General features: G+C 40.8%; 1 protein-coding gene across 1 annotated transcript in view; it reads right to left on the bottom strand.

The window, feature by feature from the left end:
• LOC102870578 (actin, alpha skeletal muscle 2-like) overlaps nucleotides 1-12,980 on the bottom strand; it is a 24,789-nt gene that overhangs the window by 5,537 nt on the left and 6,272 nt on the right. Inside the window, exon 3 of the mRNA XM_006893379.1 lies at nucleotides 474-611. Within this exon, the coding sequence (XP_006893441.1) occupies nucleotides 474-611 (138 nt within the window). The remainder of the gene's footprint in view (nucleotides 1-473; nucleotides 612-12,980) is intronic.

The raw sequence follows: 12,980 nt of genomic DNA, 5'->3' as shown, positions 1-12,980 counted from the left end.
AACAACAACAACAACATGCATAAATTTATTTTCTGGTTTTGTTGTAAATATACACAGCAAAGCCTAGATCAAGCTTCTACACATACAGTCCAGGCACATTGATCACATTCTCTGAGTTGTGCAACCACGTTCATCCTCCTGTTCTGAGTTGTTCTTTTCCCAGTAACTGAACGCGCTGCTCTCTCTGACTCCTGCTAAGAATCCATGGGTACTGGGGTTAGTGTTTTCAACACGTATTTCTGGATACACAATTCAATCAACAACCATCATAACTATCAATGTCATTGCCAATCCGTTCAATCCCATAAACCTACGCATGGCTGTCTCTAGAATCTGACTATGGTCAGGTTGTATCAGCTTGATGGATTGGAGGGTTATAGGTTGTTGTGAGCTAGGAAGGTCATTACGCCCCAGGGATCTGGCTACCTGTCTGGGACAGCATGTCCTACCTAAGCTGGACAATTGGTGCCCACTCTCTGTCAGCAGCTGCAGGAAGTACAACGTTAGGTCCTGGCCCGCAATGTCCAGCTGCAGGGTCGACTGATGCACAGGACAGCCGTCAAAGACAGGCACAAAGTAGGTCATCCCTTCTCCAGATTCAATGGTTGTTCCTGGATTAGAGAGCACATTGTCATCACAATCCAAGGCTCCTTGGCATCCCAACTAATGATTAGGTCTGCAGAGGGAGAAATAAATGAATGGCAGAGAGGTCTGAGGAATACGGTTTCATCTTGCATTGGGTGTTAGACCGCAGACAGATATCAGGTTCCGTTCAAGAACCCCACAGTAAAGTGAGTCTCATGAATGCACAGGTTTCTCAGGGTGCGTGGAAGTTGTGTTCACACGGCGCTGGAGTCTATTAAATGTATAATTGTAGTATGAAACAACATGAATCATTGTGAAAAATTATCAAATGTGACCCAGAGCTTGGAAGTGACTCACGTTGTTGGCAGAATGGTACCAAGAGTCTTTCTTGTATAAGATTGCCACAGACTTTTAATCTGTGGAAATTGTACCATCTGTAAAGCTCAATAAAGCTGAATATAATGAAATGAGATGTGTCAATAGTCGTCAAAGGGAAATAGAACACCAGAGCCCCAACACCTGCAAGGAGCTGTCTGTGCACTAGTAAGACTTTAGAACATTCTGAATGTCATCATACTTAATGTCAAAGGTCTCCGGGTGCAACAGGGGAGCTGTTGTTTTCAGTTAGGGAGGGAATTGAGCTCTTTCAGTGCTGGTCCAAAAGGGCTTGATACGCCTGCATTCTGTGTGGCATAGCTGCCTGTAGAACCTTGTAGAAAGAGCTCTGTTAGTGCATTGGTTAAGTATTTTGGCTGCTAACCCAAAGTTCAGTGGTTCAAACTCACCAGCTTCTCTACAGGAGAAAGATGTGGCGCTCTGCTTCTACAAAGTCACAGCCTTGGAGATGCTGAGGAACAGCTCTGTCCTCCTGTAGGGTCGCTGTGAAGTGAGATGAATCCAGCAGCAATGAGAGCCGTGTGGCATTGCTTACAGGGGCTGGTAATTGGCTCCTCTCACTGCTGAGTCTGGCCTAACACCCCAAAACTTCAAATTTATGTTTTTTAATTTTTATTATTTTGTGTGTGTGTACTGTCAAATCAGATCTGACTGGTACAGGAGGAGATTGTCCCTCCTTCCCCGGCAGAGCATCTGATGGATTCGAACCATGCGCCTCTGGGATTGCAGTGCAGCTTCTTGCCACTAGGCCACCAGAAGCTCCCCTAAAAATGTCAAATTTTTAAGAAAGTGAAGTCCAGACTTCCACTTCCAAGATGGGTAACAAACTGCATTTCCAATCCCTCCAGGAGTGTAAAGACAAAAAATCCAAACCAGCTCTTTGGGTTTGGTGCTTGTTTGCAGAGAAATGGCCAAAGACGCCAAGAAAGTCAGCACTGTAGGTAAATACGGGAACTGTTACAGTGCCTTACTCAGGAAGATGGTAAAGAAAAATTAAATCGGCCAGTGTGCCAAGTACACTTGCTCCTCTGAGGCAAAACCAAAATGAAGAGACGAGCGTGGGCATCGGGCACTGTGGCTCTTGCATGAAGACAGTAGCTGGTGGTGCCTGGACCTGCAGCACCACCTCAGCTGTCACAGTGAAGTCAGAAGACTGAAGGACCTGAAAGGCCAGTGGGCGCTCCCCCATGAGAAGTATCTCTAGTCTGTAATAAATGGGTTAATTTATGTAAAAAAATCAAAACCAACTAAATCCCAAACCAAACAAAATGTGTGCACAAACAATTTCAAGATACTGCATGTCAGGTAATACGAGATGAAAAGTCACAAGACAGCTACAACCCATTGTCCCCCAGAGACACAGGCACAAACATCCTAAATAAAACTTTTGCAAAATGGAATCACTCAATATATAAAAAGATCAAATTGGCCTGTCTCAGGAATTCATGGTCATTTTAACATTAAAAAAAATCAATCAATTCCATTTACTCTATTAATCAATGAAAAAATAAAATCTGTATATTCAAATCAATAGACAGAAAATGCATTGAACAAAATCTAACATTTCTTCTCCATTTTTTTATTAAAGACTAACCTCTCACACAGTAAGAATACAAAAGAACATGCTCACATTGATTTTTTTTGAAGGGTCTTTAAAACTCAGTAAGAACTCTAATGGCATAATTCACTTTATGTTACATTGTTAACCAAAAGTTCAGCAGTTCAAAACCACTAGTTTATCTGTGGAGAAATATGGGTGGACCACCTCCTTCCAAAAAGATTTCTAGCCTCAGAAACCTGGAAGAAAATTACTATGAGTTGAAATTGACTCAATGTAGTGGGAATAAAAACTCACAGCTACGAGTACTTCATGGTAAAAGTTGGCAGGAATTTCTGCTCTCATCCCTTTACTCAGTGTTACCAGGAGATTCTGGCCAGTACAACCAGGCAAGAAAAAGAAGTATAAATGATAAAAGCATCTAGTCTGGAAAGAATTCTACCTTTATGTAAAGAGGCATATTGCTCAAGTAGAAAACATGAAAGAATCGACAAAAAACAAAACAAAACAAAAAAAACTTCCACTAAAAAAAAAATTAGCTTAGTAGGACTACAGGATATGATTTTTACAAATTAAATATGCAAACTTCAATTGTGTTTCTATGTGGCTGCAATAGACAATCAGAAATTGTAATTTACAGTAGAATCAAATAGTATTTAAACAACTAAAATACTGAGAGTTAAGTCTGACAAAAGATGCAAAAAACTTATACATTCTGGACCATAAATCACTATACCAGAAATTTAAAATGACCTAAGAAATACACACTATTCATGGATTGGAAGAATCAATACTAGGAAGATGTCTAGTCTCCCCAAAATGATCACTAGATTCCACACAATTCCAATCAAAATCCAATCAGGTTTTGGGCGAAGTAATAAACTAAGTATAAAATTCACATGGACTTGTGGATCACCTAGGATGGCCAGAATTTTTATTTTCAAAAAACGTTTGTTACTTTATTTCAAGACTTACAAAGCTATAGCACACATGATCATAAAGTATTGACCAAAAGATAGCCAATAGAAGAGAATAAAGAATCTAGAAAAAGTCACAGACAACTGATTTTCAAACACATGCAAAGGCAACTCAACAAAGCAAGAAGAGACCTACACAGTGGTGTTGGAACAACTGATATCCACATGGAAAGAAGTAAATTTTAATCTATATCTCACTTCATTTTTCAAAATTAACTTAAAATGAGCCAGAGAATAAACTGTTAAACAAAACCTACAAAATTTCTAGAAGAAAACAGGGTAAAAACATTCTCTATGACTTTGAGTTAGACACGTTATTTCATAGTTACAATACAAAAATCGTTATCTGTTAAATAACAAATTTCTAAGTTAAAGTTAATAGAATTTAAAACTTCCTCACTTCAAAAGACGTTGTTAAGAGAATGTAAAGACGAGCCACAGACTGAGAGGAAATATTTGTCAAAAATATATCTTTAGAAGAACCAAAACTTCCCATATAGGTAGTAAAGACTTGTACACAGAATAGAAAAAGCTTTCTCCAAAGGCAATGATAAACATCTTTGTGAAAAAAATAAATCATGCAAAGCACTTGGACAGATATGTTACCGAAGAAGATATACAGCAAATAATATTATTGAGGAGCAAAATGCGTAACATCGTTGCTTTTAGGAACTGTCAAGTAGAGCACCAGTCAGTAACCCTACGAACAGCTGATCTGAACCCTGCCTTATCCTCTGCCGTCCTTCTCATCTCTGATACACTAGAACTCAATGCTGAAATCACTGTGTCAGTTCATCTCGTTGGAGGTCTTCCTCTCCTTCTCTGACTCTGTCTTCAGAAAAAACACTAACCAAACCCACAATAAGATACCGTTATATACGTAGTGTTGTTGGAGCTAAAACGTGAAAGAATGACCATACTAAGTGCTGGGGAAGTTGTCATGCAACTAAAACTCTCACACACTGATAGTGGAGAAATAAAATTAGTTAAGTCAGTTAGTTGTTTGTTGTTGTTGTCAACATTGTTATGCGCCATCACACTGGAAGTGACCCATCACTGACCCTCCGGCAGGTTTCCAGAAGCTGTAAATCACATGGGGGGAGATCTCTCATCTTTCTCCCACAGAGCAGCTGGTGGATTCAATCCATGTGTCTTTGGGTTGGCAGCACATCTCCTTACAACTAAGTCACCAAGTTAAAGCAAACAGTTTGTCAGTTTCTTAAAAAATGAAACTATACCTACCATGTGATCCAGGGATTCATCCCGAGTGTTTTATCTGAGATAAATAAATACTTAAACTACACAGAGATTATTTCATAAATGTTCTTAGCCACTTCATTTATTATAGTCCCAAACTAGAAACACCATAAATGTCCTTTCATAAGCAAATGTAAACAAACTGTGGCATAATCATGCAATGCAATCCTACTCAGTAATAAAAAAGAATGAACTATGGATACACCAATGACATGGAATCTACAAACAACCATGAGGAATGGGAAAAAAAGTCACACAAGAATATAAGTATATACTGTGTGGCTCCTTTTGCACATTTACATAAAATTACACCATAGAAAGAAAGCAGATTGGTGCTTCCTGAGTACAGTCAGGGGAAAAATGTGCCGGGTGGAAGTGGCAGCAGGAACTTTTGCGGTTGGCAGATGTGTTCCTTCCTGGTGATGGTGATGGCTTCTCAAGGGTAGAACTATGTCAAAATGTATCACATGGCTCACTGTAAACAAGTGGAGCCTATTACAACATCAATTGGACCAAAAAAAAAACCAAACACCCAACTGTTAAGAAAAAAATGAGCTAATTGAATTGATGCTTGGCAGTTAATTGTCTAGCAGAAAGAGATGAAAATGGTCATAAAAATGACTGGAGAATGAGTGCCACCAGTCAGAAGGTTGGAGATAATGATAGCTCAAGTAGATGGGGTTCACCAGAGTCACCTACCTGTGGTTCTGCCTGAGGCATACAGAGAAAGGATTCCTTGATTGGCTAAATACAGGGCAGGTATGTTGAAGGTTTCAAACAAGATCTACAGAGGAAAATTAGCAAACAGCAGCAAGCAGGTCAGAGAGCAGAAAAGACACATTATGAATCCCACTAGCAAGAAGAACCTTGACTCTGACAGAGAGATCTAGACATGTTTCATCTACCCAACTCCACCCATAACTAGCCCTGAGGGTTTTTCAGGTTCCCCCACTGTCAAAGGGCCTCAGAGCTGTTCAACCGCCTCACAGGATGCCCAAATGCTGAGTAGGGGCACCACATCGTCTCACACATTGTCTTGTAAAGCTTAGCCTTACCCTGCTGGATGTTTTGTCAGGGACCATCAAGTCAGTACGGTGGGGGCTGGCAGATGCCCCTCTCTGAGGGCTTGTAGGTAAGGAATGGTGATGGTGCCTCCGTGTACTGCACAGGACTTGATTACGTCCTCTAAAATTGATGCTTATCAACATCACCCCGTGTGTGCTCCTTTGATTCACTGCTGGGACCTCACTTGATAAAACTGAGGCGTCCCAGGAGCCCTGACTCAGAATGAGACCTCCAAGCAAGGAGTATGGCAGTGACTAAAACAAGAGACAATGTCTCTTGTGGTTCAAACTGTTAACATACTCACTTGCTAACAGTTGGAGGTTTGAATCCATGAGAAGCACTTGGAAGAAAGACAAGAGAAGTCCCTCTGAAAAATCAGTAACAGATTCTCCAGTCCACTGGGGAGCAATTCCATTCTGACAACGGGGGCTGTATGAGTTGGAATCAACTAGACCACAGTGAGCTGTATTCATTTTTCAAGAATAAGTTATAAGATCCGATAGCCTGGATCTAAACTGAGCCCAGCATTTACTGGTTTTGTGGACTTGGCCAGATTACGTAAGCTCTCTGATGACCATTTCTGTCATAATATCGTCCTGCCCCGTAGGAGCCTGGTGGCAGAGCGGACAAAGTGTTGGGCTGCCCACCATATGGTCAGGGATTTGAACGCCAGCAGCTCCCCAGGAGAAAGAGATTTACAGCCCCTGTTTCAGCCTGCTTTTGTAAAAATTTACAGACTTGGAAACTGTAAGGGTCAGATTTATTCTTCATGGTGGCTGTGAATTGGAATCTACAACACAGCTGTAGGTATAGTGTTCTTTTATAGGAAGTTGTGAACTTTCAATGAAATGAGACATATTAAATTCTTCACCAAGGGCTTGGCCCTCCGTAAGCTCTCAAATTGTACCTAGAGTTCCCTTGTTGTTACTTATTTTGTCATTGAGAACAGAACATATACAGCCAAATGTATACCAAATCCATTGGCTTTTACATGTACAATTGAGAGGCACTGGTTACAGACTTCCAGCTGTGATGCCATTATCAGCTCCTTTTCTGAGCTGCTCTTCCTCATTCACATACACTGCCTGCTGAGCTTCTTATCTAAGCTTTTCCAACGCTGCTGCCACTTTGATTCCATAGCTCTTAAAAGAGAACAACACTTAAGGCAGACTGTCTTTACTATTGCTGTTGTTGCCATTGAGTTGACAACAACTCATAGTGACCCTATAAACTCATCATCTCTGATAAGCTTGAGTCCATTGTTAGAGTCCTTGATGTCAACCCATCTTGTTGAGGGTCTTCTTCTCTCTCTCTGACCCTCCATATTTCCCAGAATGAGATCTTTTTCCAAGTCATGGCCTTTTTTGACAACAGTCCTAAAGTATATGAGATGAGGTTGGCTTTAAGATGACTTATGTTGATATTTTATCAGGTTTAAAGATGATCATGGAGCAATAGTTTTAGGGATTTGTCTAGCCTGTGTGGATCCAGAAAGTCGGGAGTTCCTGAGACTTTAAAACTAGGCTTTGAATTTCCCACCTTTTGATCAGGATTCTCCTATAGAATATTTGAACAAAATAGTCCATAATGGTGATCAGACACCATCCAGTTCTTTGGTCTCATGGCAAAGAAGGCAGTTAGCCATGCATCCCATATTCTCTTCCTGTTCCCAACTCTCCTTCTTCTACCTCTGTTGATTTAGGCTGATGAAAACCAGTTATTATTCCCTGGCTAGCCACCATCAAGCTTTTAAGACTTCAGTTCTACAAAATAAACTAAGAAGTAGACCAGAAGCATTAAACATCCAAGTAAGCCAATGAACTGCAATGCTCCATGAAACCAGGACTGTAAAACAAGGAACCAAATTCTATGAAGTATTTGGTTGCATGTAAGCAAACTTAGTTGTTTGGTGCTGTTGAGTCAACTATGACTCGTAGTGACCCCAGGAACAACAGATCTGGACCCCGTCCATCCTGTGCCATCTTCATCATCTCTAACATTCTGGAGTCATTTTGCTGCAGTCATTGTGGTCAAACCATTTCACAGAGGGTCTTCCTCTCCTTTGCTGACCCTCCAACCTCCCAAGCATGATGTCCTTTTCCAAGGACTTGTCCCTCCTAACAACATGCCCAAAGTATGTAAGAAGCTTAGTCACCATTGACTCTAAGAGCAATCTGGATCATTTCCAACACATACTTGTGTATCATTTAGGCAGTCCAAGGGACAGTCAGAACTCTTCTCTAGCATGGAGAAGAGCTTTAGAATCCTTGCCTCCGAGAAGCAGCTTGTTTTCATCCTCTCCAGAACACACCTGTTTGTTGTCTTAGCAGTTTATGATATGTTCAGTACTCTTCTCCAGCTCCACAATTCAAAAGGCATCAATTCTTCATCTACCATCCTTAGCCATTGTCCAGCTCTCTGTTGCACAGCAAGTAATTGCAAAGTCCATGGCTTAGATGAGGTGCATCTTGGTCTCTAAACTGATATCACTGCTTTTCAGGACTCTGAAGAGGTCTCTGCTGGCAGGTTTTCCCAATGCAATTAGTCTTTTGATTCCTGACTGCTGGTGCTAGGAGTATTGATCATGAAACAAACCAAGTTGAAAGTTAAAAATCGCAATCTCTTCCCTATTATAATGTTGTTGCCAATTGGCCCTGTGATGAAAATCTTTGTTTTCTTGATGTTCAGCTTCAATTAATACTGAAGACTGCAATCTTTGATCTTTAGCAGTATATTAAAGGTTGTAGTCTTTGATCTTCTGCACCAAGCATTCCAAGTCCTCCTAACTTTCAGTAAGCAAGGTTGTGTCATCTGCATAACACAGGTTAGGCGCTCTGGGGGTGGCTTAATTTTAAGATGTTGCACTGGCAACCCAAAGGCAGATGGTCAAATTCATCAGTCACTCCACAGGGGAAAGGTGGACAACCCCCTCTTGCAGCTGTTAGTCAGTTCTGACTTGATGGTACACAACATCAATGAAGCAAAGTTCGTAGATGCTACCATTTCTTCTTCTTTTGGGTCATTTTATAGAAGACTTTTTCATGTAACATTTGCCAGAGGGGCATCATGCTACGGAGAGTGAAGGCACAATGCAACAAAGGAAGACCCTCAATAAGATAGACCGATTCAGGGACTGGGGTAATGGGGGCATGTATGTCAGTGACAATAACATTTGCACAGGATAGAGTAGGGCTCAAGGTTGTTGTACATAGGATCACTGAGTCACAGGCAACTTGACGTCACAGAACAACAACACAACAATGACTTACTGAAAGAAATTACACTAACTAGCTGTGCAACTCTACCCTTCAGTCAGTGAGATCCTCCAACATGATTAACTACAGTGCCCAGTGATAGATACCGTTGTTGATGATACTGTCAAAGGGGATCTTTATTTCCTGAACAAAAAGATGACTCCCTGAGGTGGCCCCAGTGACTCACAAGAGGCTGAAAGCTGAGCTGTCTGCCGCCCACTCCCTCAGCCCCCTTCCCACTACCTCCAACGCTTTCTCTTTGCACACGTTTGGGTTCAGAGGTCGTTCTGTTAACAACAGAGGATGCTCTTCTGGGGTAACACGTAACAGCTGGTAGAAGGTGTGATGCCAAATCTGAGGAAAGAGGGTGTGACAGGTTAGCGTCATCCTCCTCAAGCAGACAATTAACTTCTAGAAGGGACCTAGGAACTCTCCATACAGCAAAATAGTGCTCTACATAAAACAGGGGGGTGGGGGGGGGTGGAGAAGATGCAGATAACTTGACTAAGAAAAGATAGAAGTGACATCACAACAGAACCAGATTAAATTAAATCTATAGTATTGGAATACTGTGAAAAGCTATACTCTGATAAATTAGAAAATCTAGAGGAAATGGACAGATTCCTCAATTTTCATGCCCTATCAAGATTGACTTGGACAGAGGTATGTATAACACTTGAACAGACTCATCACAAAAGAAGAAATTGAACAGGTCATAAAAAGACTTCTCCACAAGAAAAGTCCTGGCAGGGAGCTCTGCTGGCCTAGTGGCAAGAAGCTGCACTGCAATCCTGAAGGCACGTGATTTGAATTCACCAGGTGCTCTGCTGGAGAAGGAGGAGCAATCTCTTCCTGTGCCAATCAGATACAATTCAATGGTACACAACAAGAGGGGGGGAAAAAAGAAAAGGAAAGTCCTGGCCCAGATGGCTTCATGGCTGAATTTCACCAAACATTCAGAGAGAATCTATCACCAATTCTACTTAAAGTATTTTTAAAAATAGAAAAAGAAGAAACAATCCCAGTGTCATTCTATTAAGCAAGAATACCCTAACCAAAACCAGGCAAAAGAAAGGCAATACCAAAGAAAGAAAACTACAGAACAATATCTCTCATCAATATAGATGCAAAACTCCTTAACAAAATACTGGACAATATAATCCAACAGCCTATCCAACAAATAATTGGTCATGACCAAGTGGGATTCATAACAGGTATGCAAGGATGGTTCAACATAAGAAAAAGAGTCAACATAATTCATCATATTAACAAAGCAAATAGTAAGAACCACATGATCCTAGCAATTGATGCAAAACCAAGAGCCAACATTATTCTCAATGGAGAAAGACTAAAAGCATTTTCCTCACAAACAAGGGCCAGACAAGGATGTCCACTGTCACCACTCCTACTCAATATTGTATTGGAAGTACTTGGAATAGCAATATGACAAGAGAAGAAAATAAAAGGTATGTAGGTAGGAAAAAAGATGGTGAAACTGTCACTATATGCAGATGACATGATAGTGTACATAAAAACCCCCAAGAACTCAACAACAACAACGAAAAGAAAACCTATTAGAGCTAGTAGGCCAATTTAGTAGAGTGTCAGGATACTAGATCAATATACAGAAGTCAGTGGGATTCCTCTATAGTAACAAAGAGAACTCAGAGAAGGAAACCAAGAATAATAGTCAACCACAGATTGAGATATTAGGAATAAACCTAAATAGAGACACAAAGATTGTTGACAACTTCAGTTTGCTTGGCCCTACAATCAACACTTTTGGTATCAGCAGTCAGGAAATTAAAAGATTAATTGCATTGGGCAAGTCTACTGTCAAGACCTCTCCCAAGTACTGAAGAGCAAAAATGTCAGTCTAGAGACTAAGGTGCACCTGATACAGGCCATGGTCTTTGTAATTACTTGCTATGCATCAGAGAGCTGGACAATGGCTAGGGATGATAGAAGGAGAGTTGATGCCTTCGAGCTGTGGTGCTGGAGTGTTGAATATACCATGGACTGCTAGGAGAACAAACAAGTTCGTCCTGGAGAGGGTGAAGCGAGGCTGTTCCTTGGAGGCAAGGATTCTGAAGCTTTGTCTGACATACTTTGGACATGTTGCAAGTTGGGATCAGTCCTTGGAGAGGGACGTCATGCTTGGGAGGGTGGTGGGACAGTGCAGGAGAGGAGGACCATCAATAAGGTGGATTGATTCAGTCACTGGGGTAATGGGGATAGGCGTGTCAGAGATAGTAAGATTGGCAAGAGATAGAGCAGGATTTAGGGCTTTTGTACAAAGGGTTGCTATGAGTCGCAGGTGACTCGATGGCATGTAACAACAACAGAGTCACAAAAGACCTTTACAAAGAAAACTACAAAATACTTCTGTGAGACACAGTAAAAGACCTAAAAAAAAAAGAAAATGTTCCCTGTTTCTGCATAGGAAGACTCAATATAGTAAAGATGACAATCTTACCAAAAGCAATCTACACATTTAATGCAATCCCAATACAGATATCGAATTCATTTTTCAAAGAGATAGTAAAGGCAGTTGGCAAGTTTGTTCAGAAAGGAAAGAGATCTTGAATAAGCAAAGCACTTATGAAAAACAAGAATAAAGTGGGAGACATAGCATTCTCTGATCTCAAAACCTACTATACAGTTGTAATAACCAAAACAGAATGGAACTGGTCCAATGACAGGCACACAGACCAATGGAACAGAATCAAGAGTCCAGAAATCAATCTATTCATCTACAGTCACCTGATATTCAACAAGGAAATGAAACGTATCGAATGGGGGAACAACAACCTCTTCAACAAATGGTACTGGCAAAACTGGACTACTACCTGCAGAAAGCTGAGGCAGGATGCACACCTCTCACCAGACACAAAGATCAACTCAAGGTGGTAAAGCCCAAAACCGTAAAGATCATAAGAGACAAAGTAGGACCAAGCTTAGAAGACCTAGTTCATGGTATAAAAAGGCTGAAAAATGCACACCTACATTTATTGCTGCATTGTTCACAATAGCAAAGAGATGGAAACAACCAAAGTACCCATCAACAAATGAATGGATAGAGAAGCTGTGGTATATTCACACAATGGAATACTACACAGCACTGAAAAACAAGGAGCTCATAAAATATGATACAAAATGGGTGACCCTATGCTGAGTGAAATATCTCAGTCACAAAAGGACAAATACTCCATAATACCACTATTATAAAACAGGACTGACATGGGGGCTGCAGGGAAACTAAGAAAAGATGGGATAAATAATGTACACTACATTGAAACAGAGGAGGGAAAGAACCATTTAAAAGGAATATATGATTGGGTATTATTTGCACGACAACAATCCAGAATAAGAGCTGCATAGCAAAGTGGACTGGAGGGGGGGGGCGCATTATGCAACAATGAAAGAATGTTTTTCAAAGAGAAAAGTGAACTGGGGGTGTGGGTAGGGAGGAAAATCTGCATCAATGAATGAATGGGAATCCAGGATAATGGAAATCTCAATTAAAATTAAAAAATTAATTTAAAAAAAAGGGATGAAAGGAGAGAGAAGAAAGCAGAAAGAGGAAGACTTCAGTACCACCAAGAAAGAAGAGCCAGGCATGGGCACGTTCTTCAGACAGAGGTTTTACACTGGGAATGTCCTCAGCGGAAGGCCAAGGCACACAAAACGCTCTGAGGAATGCTGAGCTCATATATGTTAAAAAAAGACAAGGGCATTCCTTCAATGTTGACAGAGAGAGAAAAATCTTCCTCTAGAGCTGGCACCCTGGATTTAGACAACTAGCTTCCTAAACAATGAAAAGAAATGTTTTCAAGGGGGAAAAAAAGCTGACAAATACAGCCAGAAATACACAAGTAGGAGAGGATA

This window comes from Elephantulus edwardii, unplaced genomic scaffold (assembly GCF_000299155.1).
Source record: "Elephantulus edwardii isolate Elephantulus edwardi_28Jun2011 unplaced genomic scaffold, EleEdw1.0 scaffold00126, whole genome shotgun sequence".
In the NCBI taxonomy this organism is placed as follows: Eukaryota; Metazoa; Chordata; class Mammalia; order Macroscelidea; family Macroscelididae; genus Elephantulus; species Elephantulus edwardii.
This window is presented reverse-complemented; position numbering and strand designations above follow the sequence as displayed.